At 48.4% G+C, this 17,304-nt stretch overlaps 1 protein-coding gene across 1 annotated transcript in view; it reads right to left on the bottom strand.

The window, feature by feature from the left end:
- Positions 1-6,500: 6,500 nt before the first annotated feature.
- FBXO42 (F-box protein 42) overlaps positions 6,501-17,304 on the bottom strand; it is a 104,895-nt gene continuing 94,091 nt past the window's right edge. Inside the window, exons 5-10 of the mRNA XM_028108354.2 lie at positions 17,043-17,196; positions 16,013-16,123; positions 13,753-13,849; positions 13,218-13,274; positions 12,389-12,505; positions 6,501-11,371 (exon numbers count right to left, since the gene is read on the bottom strand). Of these exons, the coding sequence (XP_027964155.1) occupies positions 10,256-11,371; positions 12,389-12,505; positions 13,218-13,274; positions 13,753-13,849; positions 16,013-16,123; positions 17,043-17,196 (1,652 nt within the window). The 3' untranslated portion in view covers positions 6,501-10,255. The remainder of the gene's footprint in view (positions 11,372-12,388; positions 12,506-13,217; positions 13,275-13,752; positions 13,850-16,012; positions 16,124-17,042; positions 17,197-17,304) is intronic.

Genomic DNA, 17,304 nt, shown 5'->3' with positions numbered 1-17,304 from the left:
GTTACACCCATGCTTAGAGTTTTCCAGTAGTTTTCACTGCACTCAGAATGAATCCAAACCTTGTGCCCTCAAGGCCTTTTGCGACTGGCCCCTGACCACCTCGTACTTTGAGCGGTCACTCTCTTCCCCTTGCCTACCACACTCCAGTGAGCCTGGCCTTCTCCTGTTCCCACACAGGGCCCCTGCACTGCAGTGCCCACCACCTGGTGCTCTCTGCATCTCCCCCACTAATGTCCCGTGCGTGGCTGCTTCACCTGTGCGGAGACCTGCCTCCTCCCCCACGCAAGGACATGCCCTTACCCGCTAGGCTCACTCCTTCATGGCATCCTGTTCTTGATTCTGAAATTTTACTTTTTAAAGATTTTTAAGTAATCTCTCCACCCAACATGGGGTTTGAACTTACAACCCTGAGAGCAAGAATCACATGCTCTACCGACCGAGCCAGCCAGGCGCCTCTTGCTTCTGAAATTTTAAATTGATTGTCGGTCTCTCTCACCAGAACATAAGCTCCATGAGCATAGGGCCTTGTCTTTTTGTTCTGGTCCAACCCCGTTTCGGTTTGCTCGACCTGCAGTAATGAAGTACCACAGACTACGTGGCTTACACAACACAAATGTGTTTTCTCATTTCTGGAGGTTGGAGGTGATAGATGGAGGAGTTGCTAGGGGTGGGAGGGAAGGGTCTGCTCAGGCCTCTCTCTGGCTTGTAGGTGACCATCCTCTCTCCATGTCTTCACACTGCCTTCCCTCTGTATGAGTCTGAGTCCAAATTTGCTCTTTTTAGAAGGACTCGAATCATACTGGATCAGAGCCCACCCTAATGGCCTCATTTTAACTTAATCGCCTCAGTAAAGACCCTATCTCCAAATATGATTACAATCCGAGGTACTAGGGGTTAGGACTTCAACATAAGAATTCGGGGAGGGGGGCGGAAGGATATAATTCAGCCCATAATAATCCCTACTAGCTAGAGTATGTCTGACACAGTAAAAGCTCAAAAGAAACGTGTCGGCTGACTGGCTGTGGCTGCAGCTTGGGAAATGGCCTGAAGAGGATGTGCCTGGAAGGACCAGTTAGGAAGCTGGGCAAACATTCCAGGCCTGGGTGGATGAAGACGTGTACTTGTCAAGTGTGTACGAACACTCCCAGGCCAGGCCAGACACTGCGAAGACCACTGTGAAGTAGATACAGACCCTGCCCTTGTGGATCCGACACTGGTGGGGGCTGTAATCAAATAACCAGGCAACTGCACTTAGAAGCAGGGCAGTAGGGTAGAGAGGAAGGGCAGATTGGAAACGTCCAGATTCTGTTTAAATAGAAGATTTGGGGCTGGAGCTGCCAAATCATCCCCAGGGAGTTCTTTTGAGCCTGGAATGTGCCAGGCCTGTGCTTGGCAGCCAGGCTAGTGTCCTTGACCTGGACAGCCTCATGCATCACTTCCTGCTTACAACCCTCTACACCTGCACCTAGAGTCATGTCCCCCCACCACCACCATGGCCACAAGGGCCACCTGCACCCTCTGCCTTCACTCACACACTCCAGACATGCTGGCCTTTCCTCTGCTCCTTGAACTTGTCAAGTTCATGCCTGCCTCGGGGCCTTTGTTGTTGTTCTCTCTGCACAGCTGCTCTTATATTCAGGTCAAATGTCAGCTGAAATGTCACCTCCTCGGAAAGGCCTCCTCTGATGAGTCCAAGCCCATCCCGTTATTTTCTTCATGGTCCTCATCTGGAACAACCCTGCTCAGCTCTTTGCACATCTGTCCCTTCTCCCTCACCCCCCACTGAAATGTCAACTCCACAGGCAGGGTCTGGCATTACATTAACGCAGGGGTGAGCGCCAGCCCCCTCCTCTCTCGATCCAGTCAGCCACCAGGGGCTGAGTTTTCTCCCTATACATTTAAACAGCCTCTCGTGGTCCAGACCCCACTCCTGCCTGCCTCTCATCTCCAATGCATTCTCCAGTTCTGCCCTGTGCACTCGGGTCACACTGACCTTCTCAAGGTTCCGGAAGGGCTGGTCACACTTGGATTTCTGTGCCTTTGCGAAGGCTAGTCCCTCTACCGGAATACCCTTCTCCTTTCTCCCTCTGGCACTGGCCACAGCACCTCTCACCCTTGGTTCTTGCGATTCCCTAGCACTTTATCTGATTTCTTTCCTTCCAACTGGAGCAAGTACAAGCTTTTACCTTCACCGAAATAGAACTTTGTTTCCTGACTTGATTTAATCTGTCTGCAGCCATTTTAATCCAATAATTTCCCGGTGAACTTGAATTCAGTTGACTTCTCATTCTCTACAGTTTAAACTCAATCTCCTCAAGGTTGTTTCTTCCCATCTCCCCCTCCTCTGGCCCTGGGGCTCATGTTCAATGTGTAGGAGGGCTTACCCAAATGCCAGGAAAGCATGTCTGGGGAGGGGGGCACCCATTCGTTGGATGTCCTCTGTTCTGGACCCTTGTGGGCCTCCTGTTCCAGGGAGAACTCTCTTCCATAATTCTGCCACAGCCCCATCTATGCTGGCCTCTCCTCCCACTGTGGCTTCTGGTCATAAGCTTCTTTCCCTCCTACATTTGAGGGGATGACCCCTGGTTATCAAATCCATACGGGTCACTCTGCACTGCCCTTGGCTCCAAATACCAGCCCTTCTGGATATGCCAGACCTCCCACAGCTCCTCTGCACCTTTCCTGGACCACAGTGAGTCAGTCTTTCCCAGTGTGAGGCCTAGAGGCCTGCCAACATCCTGCATGATTGACTGCCCCAGGCCAGGCGTGGGATCTCCCAGGAAGGCTTTATTCTCATCTGCCCCTTGCCTCAGTTCAGTGGGGTGAGGCTGGGGCACGGAGAAACCCATCTCTTAGCTCTTTCTGGTTCTGAACAACTCTCCTGCCTGACTGGCTATGTTGGTTACAGACAGTTCTCTATCTCCTTTGTTATCTTCCTAGTCTGGTACCTAGACCGTCTTTGGCTTCTGAAGCTCAGGATTTGTCATCTTTGTTCAGCCTAATGTGATACCTCTCTGGTTTGCGATGAGGCTGTGAGCAACTCTAGGGGCAGGTCTCTTTTCAGCCATCTGTGTCCCAGCACCTCGAGGGTCAGTACCTGCTCAGGGAAAGGTGTGCTGAGAATGAATGATCCTCAGGGCAGTGCTGGGCTCTCTTGGCCTTGCTGATGGGTGGGCAGAAGGTTCTTTCTTCCAGGTTTCTGCCTGGTAAGGCCTGGCCCCCAGCCCTCTTTCTCTTCCCTGCAGTGGGTGGGCAGACAGGTTCCCTGAGGGGGAAATGGCACACTCTGCCAGGCCTCTTAGGCATTTTCTTCTAACATCAGCTCAGCTTTGTGCATGCTGACAGGGCCTGGGCCCAGAGCCCAGCCCGGTGGGGAAAACTGGCTTTCCCACAGCTGGGGGCTGGGGCAGAGAGGGCAGGGGGCCAGCCCGGGGGTGGTGCTCAGAAATGTGGCAGAGTCCAGGGATGGGGTCCTACCCTGGCTTTACCAACGGAGGGAGGGGAGAAATGGGCATTTTTCTCCTCCAGCCCATTCAGTTTCCCTCTGAAGACACCTTCTCATAGAGTGCCCAGGACGCAAAGCCTTTCACTGGGTGCCCCCAAGTGGTGTTTTGGGGAAGCGCACCCATTTCACAGTTACTGCCGGATCCAACTGAATTGCTAACCTGAGAGGCTAGCGCATTGCCGCCATGTTAGTGATAAAACTGAGCCTCGGATGAGGTCAAGGGACTCCTATGTGCTCTTTCTGCCCTTGAGTTGTGGGATGACTTGTCTCAGCCCGAAGTGACAGTACCAGCTTTTGAACCAAGGTCTCTTCTGGGTGAAAGTCAGTCCATGTCCCTGTCCTGCAGCCTCTCTAGGAAGCCCTTTCCGGGTTGAAAGGGCATGGAGGGGTCCCTTGGTCCCATTCTTGATCTGACGCTTATATCATTTGTCATCCCCTCCCATGCAAGTTATCAATCTCTGCTTGGGCCCTTCCAGCCATGGTGGAGTCATGAACTCGCAGAGCATCTGCAAGAGTTCTGGACCGCTGTCGGCAGTGGTATATCGTAGGGGGGAGGGGACAGTTACGGCCACTGAGGGCAGAAAGCAGACCGGAGCTAGAGATGCTCCCCCGTCTCTGGGGAGGTGGGAAGGCACAGAGGCGCAAGGGTGAACACCAGTCCCCCATGGCAGCACCATGGCAGCACCACCAGCCAGCCAAACAGCCTGCAAGATTTTGAGGTGATGCCGCCTGTCCTGCTGGAGGCTGGCCTTTCACGGGTTCCCAGATGATGGTGATGGGAGGCAAAGCCTCCGGCTGCAGGGCTCACTGAGGGTAGTGACAAGTGCAAGGCCTTGGTCTCCTTGCCTGAGTCAGTGATTCCTGCACTGCCTGCCCACAGAGCCTGCTGGAGAAAAGCGGTAAAGGCCTGGGAAGGAGAAAGGGCAGTGTGGAGCTGCCCTTCCCCTGGCTAGGAGCTGTCATTTAGATTAAATGTGCACAGGCCTCTGGCCCGTTGATACCCAGAGGAGTGGCCCGGGAATCTTGTGCTAGGCCTGCATGGGAAGGCAGTGGCTGCCGCCTCCTGCCAGGCCTTGGGGGAATCATGGATCTTCTCTGAGCTGTGTTCTCCTTGACTTTAAGGGTTCTCCCCAAATGGGCACATCCCCTCTTCTCTGCTCCCACACACCCTCTGACCTGAGGCTGATCATGTTGCTGTCTCCATGTTCAGGTCATCTCTGGAGTAGGAGCATGCCCATCAGTGGTTAGGAGCATGGCTGGTGGCAGGGACAGAGTGCATCAGGATGCTGTCTGGGAGGCTTACAGGCCAACCTATCCTGAAGGCTGGGCATGTGGGGGCCCTCCCCAGGCACTGATGTTTGCCTCCTTCCCCAGGACCGCGGATCAGCCCTGGCACCCGACCCACCAAACACTGCCTCCTCTACAACATTCCACAGACTGCCCAGGCAATGCCTGAATTTCCCCAACAGTGCCGAACTGGTTCTATCTGATACATATAGCTCTGACCATAACAGAGTTCTTCCCAAATAGGCGGAAATCTCTTTTCCAGAGCTTCTACCCACTGGACCTTGTTCAGCCCAACAGACCCACAATAAGCACATCCAACCCTTCCACAAGGGCAACTGTAAAAGAATACAAAAGAGTCATTCTATCTCTTGCCAACTCAGTAGCAGCCAGCACATGGCACTGCACCCTTTGCACCCAGGACCCTTCCGCAGGCCACGTTCTAGTTTGCTGTGTCTCTCAAAGTACAGGAAACTGAATAGACGGCATCAGACTACATGCTGTTAGAAATGGAAGTTTCATGCCACAGCTGATCCGTGGTCCTGGGGAAGGAGGCAAACATCAGTGCGTGGGGAGGGCCCCCACAGCACCTGAGCCTGGGACAAAGTCAGTACACAGTACGCGCTGAATGAAAAGAACATAATGGTGCTTGGCACAAAGACCCATGGGTATAAGAAACTGGCACACAGTCAGCAAGTGGCTTCAGCACTGGGGCAGCCCCCTACCCTTGTGGTGCCTATCTCCTCCCAGGCCCCGACGCCGCTGGGCAGACTCATGTCGTCAGTCCCCAACTGACACTTCCAGACTGGGAGCCAACTAAGTGTGCCCTTGAATCCAAGCAGAAGAACACCTTATGCGCCAGAGGCAGAATTCAACTAGCAAACCAAGGAATTGAAGTCCAAAAGGGAGATTAAACAATGAGACAATTCTGACCTGATTTACGGCAGCAGCTGCTACTTACTGCTCTCAAGAGGCAAAAGCCTCAGAGGTTCTCACGCTGACATCTAAAAGATGACCCAGACAACCAGCCAGACACGCATAATCCTTACCAGGGGCATGCTTGTAGCAATGTACACAGTGAGCCCAGCTCTTTCCTTCCCGATCCTTTTTCTTCAAGGGTTCATTATAAATAATAGCCACCATCTACTGAGCACTTACCATGTGCCAGGCACTGTGCCTAGTGCTTTCATATACAACCTCAGTTAATCCCCATGATCCTTTAAGACAGAAACAACTATATCTACAGATGAGAAAACTTGTATCCAAGGTTAAGCAGTAAGCAGGGGAAGGCAGGATTAGAGCATAGGCCTCTAAGGGCTTCAGGCCTATGTTTCTAACCACCATTTGCTATGCTGTTTCAAGATCCTGGGGCCCTGTGACCTCCTCCTTGCTTAGGAGGCCAGCGATGATGTGGTTGTTTTCCTGGTCCCTGGGCCTCTGCTCCAAACTCATCACCTCTCTTGGGTCTCCACTACAGGGTGGTACCTGAGGCTCTGAAATGCCAAGTCCTTCAACCATGACAGAGAGTTGCTTTATTATTAAACGGAACTGTCCCCTGGGAAAGGGCAACTTGCCACCTCTACCCCAAAACACAACCCTCCTAGAGGAGGGGAAGTTTTCCAACTACCTCGCTTCCAACTTCAATCTCCAACCTCAACTGCTCGCCATTAAGGTTGTTTCTTCTTTTCTACTAATAAAAGAGTTAAGACAATTCTGTCCATTTTGTTTTATTTGTTAAATTGCTAAAAAGTCATTGGGGAAAACCTCAACAAAAAATGAAATTGACAGATTTAAATATCAACGAAGTCCACTTTTCATTCCTACACTGTAACGTGCCTAAAATGACCATCTCAGGGTAAGCCGCCAGGGACCCCTGAGTTGTATGGGAAATATCACTCACAGCACCAGCTTCGCCAGGGCACGGCAGGTGTGCGCGGACATGAACCCTTCTTGGTGGGAAGGGAGCAGAGCGAGGAAAGAGAGCAAGGGTGGAGCCAAGGCCTAAGGGTTGCTCTCATATGACAATGAACACAGTGAGAGGGAGCCACTTACTGGTGACCATGCAGAACATGCCTTCTGCAGTTCGTGGGGAGGCTGCCCAGGACGCAGGCCTCAAAGTTCGGCTTCCTTGGCCCTGGGTGTGTTCAGATCCTCCCCACTGACTTGTGCGCTGGTAAGAGAGCACAGACAATGCAAAGCAGAGCCCATCACCATGCCAGGGTCCCCACAAGGACAAGGACAAGGACAGACAAACCCACAGGAACATCACTTTTAAGGGGAAGCAAAGAAGCAAAGCAGAAGGAAACCCAGAAAGATAAAGTTAGAGGAAAAGAAGTATCCCTCTGTTCTCCATCAGCTGGTGGCCTTCTGTTCTCCAAGCCAGGACTTCTCAAGTTGGTTTTCTTTTGTTGTCCTCTTCATTTTAGAGTTCCAACACAGTTCCTGGGACAGTTCGTGGTTTTAGCTCTTGATATAAAACTCAAACATTAAAATAAGATCAATCCGCAGAGGGCTAGGAGGAGAGGAAGGCCAGTATTACCCTTACAACTAAATTTAAGCTTGTTTCGACACCTAATTTGTGCTCCTAAAATACAGAACTGTGTGTGTGGGGGGCGGGGGGTGTGAAGGGGTGTTTGTGCAGTGCACCACCCATGTTTAGAAGAGTAGAAATGTGAACGGAAATACAGAACCCTCTCTGCTGCCCAGCCTGCAAGGTGAGAAAACAGAAGCTCTGTCCAAGAGGGAAGGAAGACACCGAGATTCTCACAGGTCCCCAAGGTGGCCGGGGATGTCCATGTGACAGTGGGGCTCTCAAAGGCACACTTGCAGGAATGGAAGGGGTTAAAGCTTCAAGTAGAAACAAGATGTATTTTAAATACTTCAATACTGACAAATATTTGCTAATTTAGGTGCTCCTGAAGGCCAAAGAAATTTTTTGTCTCATTTTTCTCAGTGAATTGTTAAGACAAAATTGTTATCCCGTCCAAACCAGAGCTGTAGTTAAACGTGCCCTCACAGAAGCACCCAGGGTGCTGGTGGACGCTCTCCGCACATGGGACACCTGAAGTTCCCCTGCACGGATGGCTTCACAAGGGTCTGAGGACACGGCCACCTTGACCGTGTGGAGTCATTCTCCTAAGGTATCTGCCCACAGCGCCCAGGAGCCACCAAGGCCAAAACCACCAGGTGCAGTTGAGGCAGATTTTTCTTAAGGAGCTGGGAACACAGTCTGGTTCCAAGCGGTCTCGGTAATACTGGGTGCCCCAGAGTTCCAAGGAGCCAGTTACTTTCCAAGGGCATCATCACCTCCACTGCCTGCCTGTCTGGGGCAAATAGAGGGAATCCACAAGCCAATAGCTGGCTGAGGGAGGACACAGGACAAAGGGAATTGTCACAAAGTTGAGATTCTGAACTCTCAGGCTTCCAAATACTTTATATTTAAATAGGAACTGAGTTTGGGGACGCTGTCCATGCACATATGCAATGTCATAAACAAAGTTCAGCAATAGCAATAATGTAATACCTAATTTTACAGGCTAAGCTTTCTCTTGTGAGTAAGGACCCCACATGATCTAACAGTCTTTGCCGAAGAAGGACCAGCAACAGCCCAGGAGCAAGGTGTCTAGCAAGCTAAGTGCTGAGCTAGGAGTAGGTGGACACCATAGTAAATAGGCACATGGTAGTTTCATCATCTAAGGGAACAGTTTCTGGAACACAGACCTCTCCCTGTGATCTGGCCCTTTCCTGGGCTTGGCACCAGAGGGGCTTTCCCACCAAGACCACATTGTAAAAGCTAATGGCTAGGGGAAAGAATTCAACATGATGTAATAGGAGAAAACACACTTATCAGACAGACTGCTAAGTGTTGGCCGAAAGCCAGGACCCAAGGCCAGCTGTCGGCAGGCTTCTGCTTGGGAAATGCTATTAAGAAAAACGGGAGTGTGAAAGATGGGAAATGCAATGTTTTAAAATTCAAATCCTAAAGGCAAAGTAAAAATCTTTCCACGGATGAGAAATTACCAAAAATTAAAGTGGTGCCATTTGACTTACTCTAACATCTTCTAGGCTCAGGCCATGGTTTACAGACTGGTAATTTGTAACTTCCTATATCAACCAAAGAAATGCTCTAGTTCGTTGCACTTTATCTCAGAAATGGCGTGACATAAAAACCCAACCTTTATTTGGGTCACATGTGAAAGAGACAGTCACAAAGGAGGGGCCGCTCCTGAGGTGAGCCTTGCATCAAAGAGCTAAGCACCTGACACTCAACCCAATCAGTAGTAGTCAACAGCCAGGCAGAAAAATGCATGTCGCAACAAGGGCAGAAATCACTTCTAGAAGGAAGTATTACTGAGATTACCTTTCAGGATCAATTTCCACATTGTATAAATATGGATGGGTGTGCCCAACGTGCTTTGGAAGTAAAAAGAAGCCCAAAGGGAAAAAACAGTATTTTTTGATGCTTTAAGGATTTCTCATGATACTGACATCTTGGAATTCCCTACCAGGCCCCCTAAGTGATACCAGAGAAGGGGTTCCAAAAATATCTCTAGGAGATTTCCCTAGGCACCTTAGCTTTGTAAAAGAAACAGAAAGTGAGAAAGCTTTCAGGGCTTAAAAAAAAAAAAAAAAAAAAAAAAAATCCACATATGCCAAAAAAAAAAAAAGGAAAAGGCAGCTTCTGAGGATCAAGTTTTAAGGGAACAAATGTGGTTTTTGGCAACTTGCAATCAAATACGATTGTCAGAAAATTCCAAAATCAGACACCAATATGTTTTCTGAGACACGGAGGGAGCACGCTAAAGACCAGTGGACACTAGGTGGACAGGCGTCCCTGTATAAACACTGCCTCATGGTGATCCTGGCACACACACGTGGAACAGAATTCCTGGCTGGGTAACTTTCCTCAGTCCCAAGGGCAGAGGGCATGACCTCAAAGAGAAGTCTGCACAGGTCCCGTGTGGTTTTAAAAGGAAGAGAGGAAGAGTTCTCTACAGGCTCCTTTCACCCTGCCAGCTCCTGGAGCCCGAGGATCGGGAGGCTCCACGTGCACACCTTACACACGCTTTCTCTAACTCCAAGAAGGCCACATAAAGATTTACGGGGGCTCTTCAGTTGCTTTAGGTAAATTCTGACATTAGTCTGTTCCCTAAATTCTGGGTCTAGTTACCAGCAAAGTAGAAAAAGGCAGCACAGCCTCTGCTAAAACACAGCAACAAATTTATCTGAACCAGGACGGAGACGTCTCCCTCTCTGTAAACAGAGTTGGCTATAGAATATATATTTATAGATTTATATATAATTTTTTTCTTAATGGAGATTTGATCCCAGCCTGGAGTGAGTGAGGTTGGGAACTGGGGTTTTGGTTTATGGGAGTATCTGTCCTTTGTTTTCCCAATTCTCAGTCCAAATGCTTGCACGCTGGAAAATTAAAAGCCACAGAAAGGGAAAGGGGTTTAGAACACATTATCTCTTTGCTCGCACAAAGTACAAGGCGTTTGTTTTTGGATAGTACTTCACATTCTGTTTCTTGTCCATGAGTCCTCCAAATATGATGAGTTCACCCCTGCCTTGGACCACTGTATGCAGGCTGGTTTCAGGAGGTCCGACCACAGAACTGCTGTTAAATACTTTCCATTTGACCCGCCCCTTCTCCTTGGTGTCTTTAATGTCTAGCACGTACATCTGCATGGGCTTGCAGTTCATACTCTGGTACAAAGGTTTGCCAACATTTAGGGACTGAGGAGGGTGGTGGCCCAGGCGGCGAGCAATGGGAGGTAAGGAATGTCCATCTCCTTGGGCAGGCCCTGGGCGGGGAACGGGCACTGTTTCTCCACTGCTCAGGTTCTGGCTCCCAGGAGAGCCTGGAGAAGACCCCAGAGGAGGACTTAGTGCTGCGGAGGCTGAAGGGCCTTTGGATGACATTGCTTTGATGGCTTCTAGGCTCCGACGCAGGGCACCTGGGGAGACAGCTCCTGCAAGGGCACTGGCCACATGTGGCGGGGTGTGCACACCATTTGTCTGTTCAGGAGGATGTCTCATGCTTCCCCCAACTGTCCTGTTGTCCACACCATCCATATGATTGCTACTCGGTGTGGGTTTCAGATCCCAATTCAGATCTATGGATCCTAACCTCAGATCTTTCTGATCCGGTAGTGACCCTCGTCGGGGGGCCAGAGAAAGTCCCATTTTGAGGTCATATCCTTCAGTGGTAGATGGAGTGCTAGGAGATACAGCCTGCACAGGGCTGTCCAACGAAGAGCCACCTATAGCTGCTGTTCCTGGAGACAAATTCCCACCATTGAGGATGGGAGAGCCATCTCCTCTGGCTGGGGAAAGGCTCCCTTCCCGGGAACTTGAGGGGGTCTGCCTTTGAGCTCTGGGTCTCAGTGTTCCCCAGCGGCCGTTAACACAAGGGGCTTCATCCATACTCCTTACTGGAGAATGAGAGCGGTACTCTCGGGTTTCAGGAACCAGGGCTGGAGGAGTGGCACTGATAGGCGATGGGCGGGAGTTCAAACTGGGGCTGAGTGGGGCTCTCCCACTAGGAGCCTGGCTGAAGACCACCACACACTGCCCCACCTGGGAGACAAAAGACCTATGTTCAGTTCTGATCATTCATTTAATATCAAACATTTTATTTTATTTATTTTTTTTAAAGATTTTATTTATTTATTGAGAGAGAGAATGAGATAGAGAGAGAGAGCACATGAGAGGGGGGAGGGTCAGAGGGAGAAGCAGACTCCCCGCTGAGCAGGGAGCCCGATGCGGGACTCGATCCCGGGACTCCAGGATCATGACCTGAGCCGAAGGCAGTCGCTTAACCAACTGAGCCACCCAGGCGCCCGTAATATCAAACATTTTATTATGAGCACCTGGGCAGGCCAGGCATTCTGTAGGTACTGGAGACACAGAGGTGAAAATAATGTAGTCTGCCTTCTAGGCTAGACGGGGAGACAGACATAGGAACAATATATGGCTGAAGCATGACAAGTGCTATCATTAGAAGTATGTCTGCAGGATAGGGGTGGGGTGGAGAGAGGAATCAGTTTCTGTCTGGGGACCCTGAGGAAAGGTTCACAAAGAGATGCTTAAGGCTGGCACTGAAAGGACCAGTGGTGGGGGCTCCTTGCTGACTCAGTCAGTGGAGCGTGCAACTCTTGATCTTGGTGTCAGGAGTTCGAGCCCCACCGCTTGGCACGGAGATTATATAAATAAATAAATAAACCTGGGGCTCCTGGGTGGCTCAGTCTGTTAAGCCTCTGACTTTGGCTCAGGTCATGATCCTGGGGTCCTGGGATAGAGCCCCAAAGTGGGCTCCCTGCTCAGGAGGGAGCCTGCTTCTTCCTCTCCCTCTGCCATACCCAACCCCGCCCCCTCCCCTGCATGCTCTCTCAAATAAATATACTTAAAAGAAAAAAAAGGGATCAATGGGGCTCACACAGGTTTCCCATCTAGAGGTTCACAATAAGCAATGCCCAAGGAGCAATGGTTAATGTCCACTTCTTTTATGATATATCAAGGTGTTTTTTATTTCCATACAAATTTGCTTGGAAACCTGACGAGCCAATTTGGCTTTACAGTCAGTGCCCTGCTTACCCGACAAGCTGGGTGGCACCACAGTTCTGGGGCCCCATGGTCTTCATTTTCTACCTTGAGTGGCTGCCAGGCCCAGGGGCCCGAGTGCATGTGCAACAACCAAGCATCCTTGAAGAGCTAGAAGAGAAGGACCAACACCAGGACTCAGGTGAGGTACGCTACAAAACACATACACATACTGGGAATCCCAAAGCTGGGCTGTCTGGTCTAGAGAATGTGTAGGCTCTTTAGAAAGAATAGCAACACTTGTGGTCACTCATTCACTCATGCCCTCATTCATTCACACACTACCACTGGCCCAGAACATGCGATTGTGCTTGTAACCCATGAATCAATTGTAAGTGGTTTTGAATTTTGCCTGTGGTTGTGTGTGTGTGTGTGTGTGTGTGTGTGTGTGTGTGTGTGTGTGTTGGTAGGGGAGAGGGTAGATAATACATATCTGCAACTTTCTGAATCTGCATTCTTAAATAAATTCCATGTAAACTCTGGCAGTTATCAGCCTGTTTTTCTGTCCCACCCCTCCCTGAAAGAAACAATAGCAGCAAACCTTACAGCCTAAAGAGGAAGTGGGAGTAGGAAGAATATAGATATAGATATGAATATTTAAGAGACAAATGTCTCTGATTTAAAGCACCTCTCACCCCACAGGGGGGAAAAAAAGGAAAAGAAACAGAGCAGAGTTTGGCCAGAAAATACCACAGCTATATACCCAAAGTGAAAAAGGTACTCTCTCAATAAAAAGGACGTCATGCTCACAAGGTGAGACAAGGGAGCAAGTTTTGAACCCTTAGCAGCATGTGCCTTGTAATGCCACACCAGCAATACTCACAGCATTGGGACCGCCACACCCTCCAAGGATTAAGATAGTTGCATCATCTATGACAATCTGGGGAGAGGAAGACATTTAAAATAAACCTACAAAGACACAGGCATCTGATCTCCTATGCGTCAGTGGTATATGAAAATAGCCTACCCAGAACCCAAATTAAGAGTATTCCAGTCACCATAAACTCTCCATTCTCCCAAAACCATGTCAATTCTGATCCTTGTGAACAAATTACTGATGATTCACCTGAATGGATATATTCCTTGTTGATCAAACATTAACGTGAGCGTACATAAAGTGCAGGGTTCTCTTGAGAAATGAAACAGCAAAGTAAATGCTTTGGGGAGAGGCATAATATAAAGGCACTAAAAATAAATACAACCCATTAGAAGTTGAAAAATAAATACCAGCAAAAAAGAACGACAAAGTCTCTTTGGCTTATTCATGTTGGCAGCTTACCTGACTCCCTCCTCCCTTTCCCATCCTAACCGGAAGATGCTACAGTGTTTGCTGAATAGTTATTTTAATTCCTGAGCACCTGAGATTGGCCACCTCGAGGATGAGGACTGGGGCCGGAGATGTTCGGCTTGGACCACGCCCACTGCTCGAGGTCAAGGACCCAGACATCGTTGCTCCTATAAGATAAGGACATAAGGTTGAAGGAGTTGGGAGCTCCCAGGGACCACAGAGCTGATATAAATGAAGTTACATTTATATTTTATTTATTTTTTAAGTTATTATTTTTTTTAATTTTTTATTGTTATGTTAATCACCATATATTACATCATTAGTTTTTGGTGCAGTGTTCCATGATTCATTGTTTGTTCATAACACCCAGTGCTCCATGCAGAACGTGCCCTCCTCAATGCCCATCACCAGGCTAACCCATCCCCCTACCCCCCTCCCCTCTAGAACCCTCAGTTTGTTTTTCAGAGTCCATCATCTCTCATGGTTCGTCTCCCCCTCTGACATTAAGTTATTATTTTTAAGTAGGCTCCATGCCCAACATGGGGATTGAACTCATGACCCTGAGATCAAGAGTTGCACGCTCTACCAACTAAGCCAGCCAGGTGCCCCGGAAGTTACATTTATAAAGATGCCTAGCAAAATGCCATGGTCAAAGCTTTTTTTTTTTTTTTTTTACTATTATAAAAGCTTATTTAACAAAAAAGTTCAATATGAAAACGCACACGACCTGATTTTTATATCGTAGTAAAACAGGTACTATGGAGGGGACATGTGGAAGCAGCTGATTTCTTCTGAACACACCCATTGTTTATACTCGCTCCAAGGCTTCTAACATGATGATACCATGTCCTGGTGTTACCGCCGTTCCAGTATCATTCTGTGGCCCACTAGTTGCTATCTCCACACATTCATCTATCACAAGATTCATAAACAGATCGAACCCCCACAATATTCCTTGGACATGTCTGCCACCATTTAATTTCAATGACAATTTCTTGTCCATAAATTTTTTCAACTCGGGAGGGTGAGCTTTGCTCATGGTGTCTACTCGGCAAGCTGAAAGGTGCTTCCAAACGGAATTCGTGGCATCCCTCATGCTCTGGTCATAGCATCCTAAACTATATTTTTCTTCCCCTCCTTTCCCTGGAGCCCATCTCAAGACCTTCAAACCTTTGCTCTTCCCACTGACCCATAAAGCCTCTCTTGAGTCATGTCTGCAGCCACATACTAGTACCTGAAGTACGAGTGAACCAGTGTTAGCAGGAAATAGCTACTGGTCAAGACACAGCCATTCAAAAGCAAAAACCACAAGGAAGAGAAAAAACTGATGTAAAAGGTAGCTCTATCACTGTCCAGGAGATAAAGATTTATCGATTCTGGCTACAAAAAGTAATTTCACCATGGCTAATGAGATCTGCAGTTTTATCAAGGGCAAACTGGCATCTCCAACCCTCAGGGGACCAGTATGGCAAGGACAGACTACTGGAAGGCAGCCTCTATGTTACCATCACCTCGCTAAGGTCATTTACTCATACAGAGGAACACAGGAATAAGAACTCTAATACTGTAAAGACCTAAACTTTCTCATCTGGGGGGCAGCTCAGTCTCTCCACAACTGTTTTGAAATAGGAAGATGGGGAATACCTTGTCTAACAGAGAAGAGAGTTGGGTCTGGAATGCTTTTACTGTTGACAGCTCATCAACTTCCCTCTCATGACCATCAATGCAGCTACCATCAACTCAGATAAAGAGTGATTCCGATGGATTGCTCTGGCCCTTGCCTCTGGCCTGAGCTGGCCAGTTGTGGCCAGAGATGGTAAGGACAGTAGGTAGGGAGCACAGCCTCACAGAAGTGCATCGGACCTGACAGTTTTCTCACTCCTACCCACTCCCCCAACCCATCTCATTTGGAGAATGAATCATTTACAACCTGCCCTGTCAATCTACCTCTCTTCTATAAAGCCCGAAAGGGCATAGGCTGAGACATAAAGGAGAGAGCAAGTAAAAGCACTCTGTGCTTCTTAGAAGGTGGCCTTCTGTGGGCACAGGTAGAAACAAACAAGGTGGAGGCTATATAAGAATTCGATCCCACCGAATGAACCACATACCAAATAAAAAGATTCTACACAGCTCTGATTTTGTGGAGGAAGTTTTCCAACCTATTGCTCTGTGATTAGGGGATCAAAAACTAGAATGCTAGGAAGCAACAACTGGTTGGATCAACCAGAACCAGGCTGAGGAATACTGACCTGACTAGTTCACTCTTCCGACCTGTTATCCCCAGGAGTATTTACCTTCAGGTCGATAGGCAGCAAACCAAATATACTTACATTTGCCGGGATCCTAAGGAGCCACCGAAGACAATCATTTTGTCATCTATCACACAGGAGGAATGGCCAGCCATTGGAGGTGGCCCATGGGTTGTCACAATGCAGTTCCACCTAATACAAAAAGAGAGGAGGAAGCCAGCAAGTCAGCACCACCTGTATCTGGTCTTACGTGTTTAAGGTGGAAACAGTAAGTAGGAATGCCTTTAAAATGACAATCCTATCACCTTCAGTAGAGATACTGTTAGGATAATAAATGGAAGATGGCAGAAGGTATTACGCCTTTCCTACAAACCTGCTAAAGCTATGCTCACTTTCAAGTTCTCAGTGTGTATGGCTTAGAGGTGGAGTGTAGAGGTGACCAGAGACGCCATCATGACTCCTTGGCTGCTTCAGCCTAATGTGCTAAAGAAGCACCACCTTCCACTTCTTTCTACAGTCTTGATCAGACGCAGCTGCCAAGAGCCCTGTACTAAGTAGTCCATTACAAGGAAAAAGGAAAAAGAGCGTCAGGAATCAGTCTTCGAGACATAGCAGGGAACAATGAATCATCTGGATCCACAACACACCTGAGGAATGAGCAGCCAAAACTGAAGAGCCTCTATTCTCCAATTGGCACATTTATTTTTCTAGGAAGTGGAATAAACCTCTTCCACTTCTTCTCTTTGGAACAGGGGTTCTTAGCTTTAGTTTATTTTTTTTTAATTCTTTTTTTTACCTTTTAAAAAAACTTCTTTAAATGTAAGCTCTACACCCAACATGGGGCTTGAACTCACAACCTGGAGATCAAGAGCCACATGCTCCACCAACTGAGCCAGCCAGCCGCCCCGTAGCTTTAGGTTTTAAGGGGGTCCTGTAAACTTTCTGAAACTGTCAGCAAATCTGTGCATATGTAAATTTGTTTCCCGGAAAGAGTCCAGAGCTTTTACCAAATTCTCAGAGATTCCTGGACACAAAAAAGGTAAGTCGTCCATTCATCTGAAATCTGTTATTAGATTTCAAGGATTGAAAGGATCTTATCTTTGTGGCTTACCAGTTTTTAGAAGGTGAGTAAGTGTGTATTTCATCAAAGAATCTCTCTGGTTGGTGTAGGGGATACGGGCTTGGCCGCGTCCAGCCACCAAACAGCACCAGTAGGTCCTTGTACACGACCAGAGTTGCTCCAGCTTTAGGGGAAGGATAGGACCCTAGGAAAGGTCAATAACATCATGGTTAGGATTCAGGGTCTCACAAGCCATAGGCAGGTTGTCTACAGATCACCTTTCCCTGAAAGAATCACAAAAGGGGAACCAATA

This window comes from Eumetopias jubatus, unplaced genomic scaffold (assembly GCF_037043125.1).
Source record: "Eumetopias jubatus isolate StellerSeaLion01/CBP00866 unplaced genomic scaffold, mEumJub1_p1.0 scaffold_4, whole genome shotgun sequence".
NCBI lineage: Eukaryota > Metazoa > Chordata > Mammalia > Carnivora > Otariidae > Eumetopias > Eumetopias jubatus.
The sequence above is the reverse complement of the archived record's forward strand: the minus strand, read 5'-3'. Positions and strand labels throughout refer to the sequence as shown.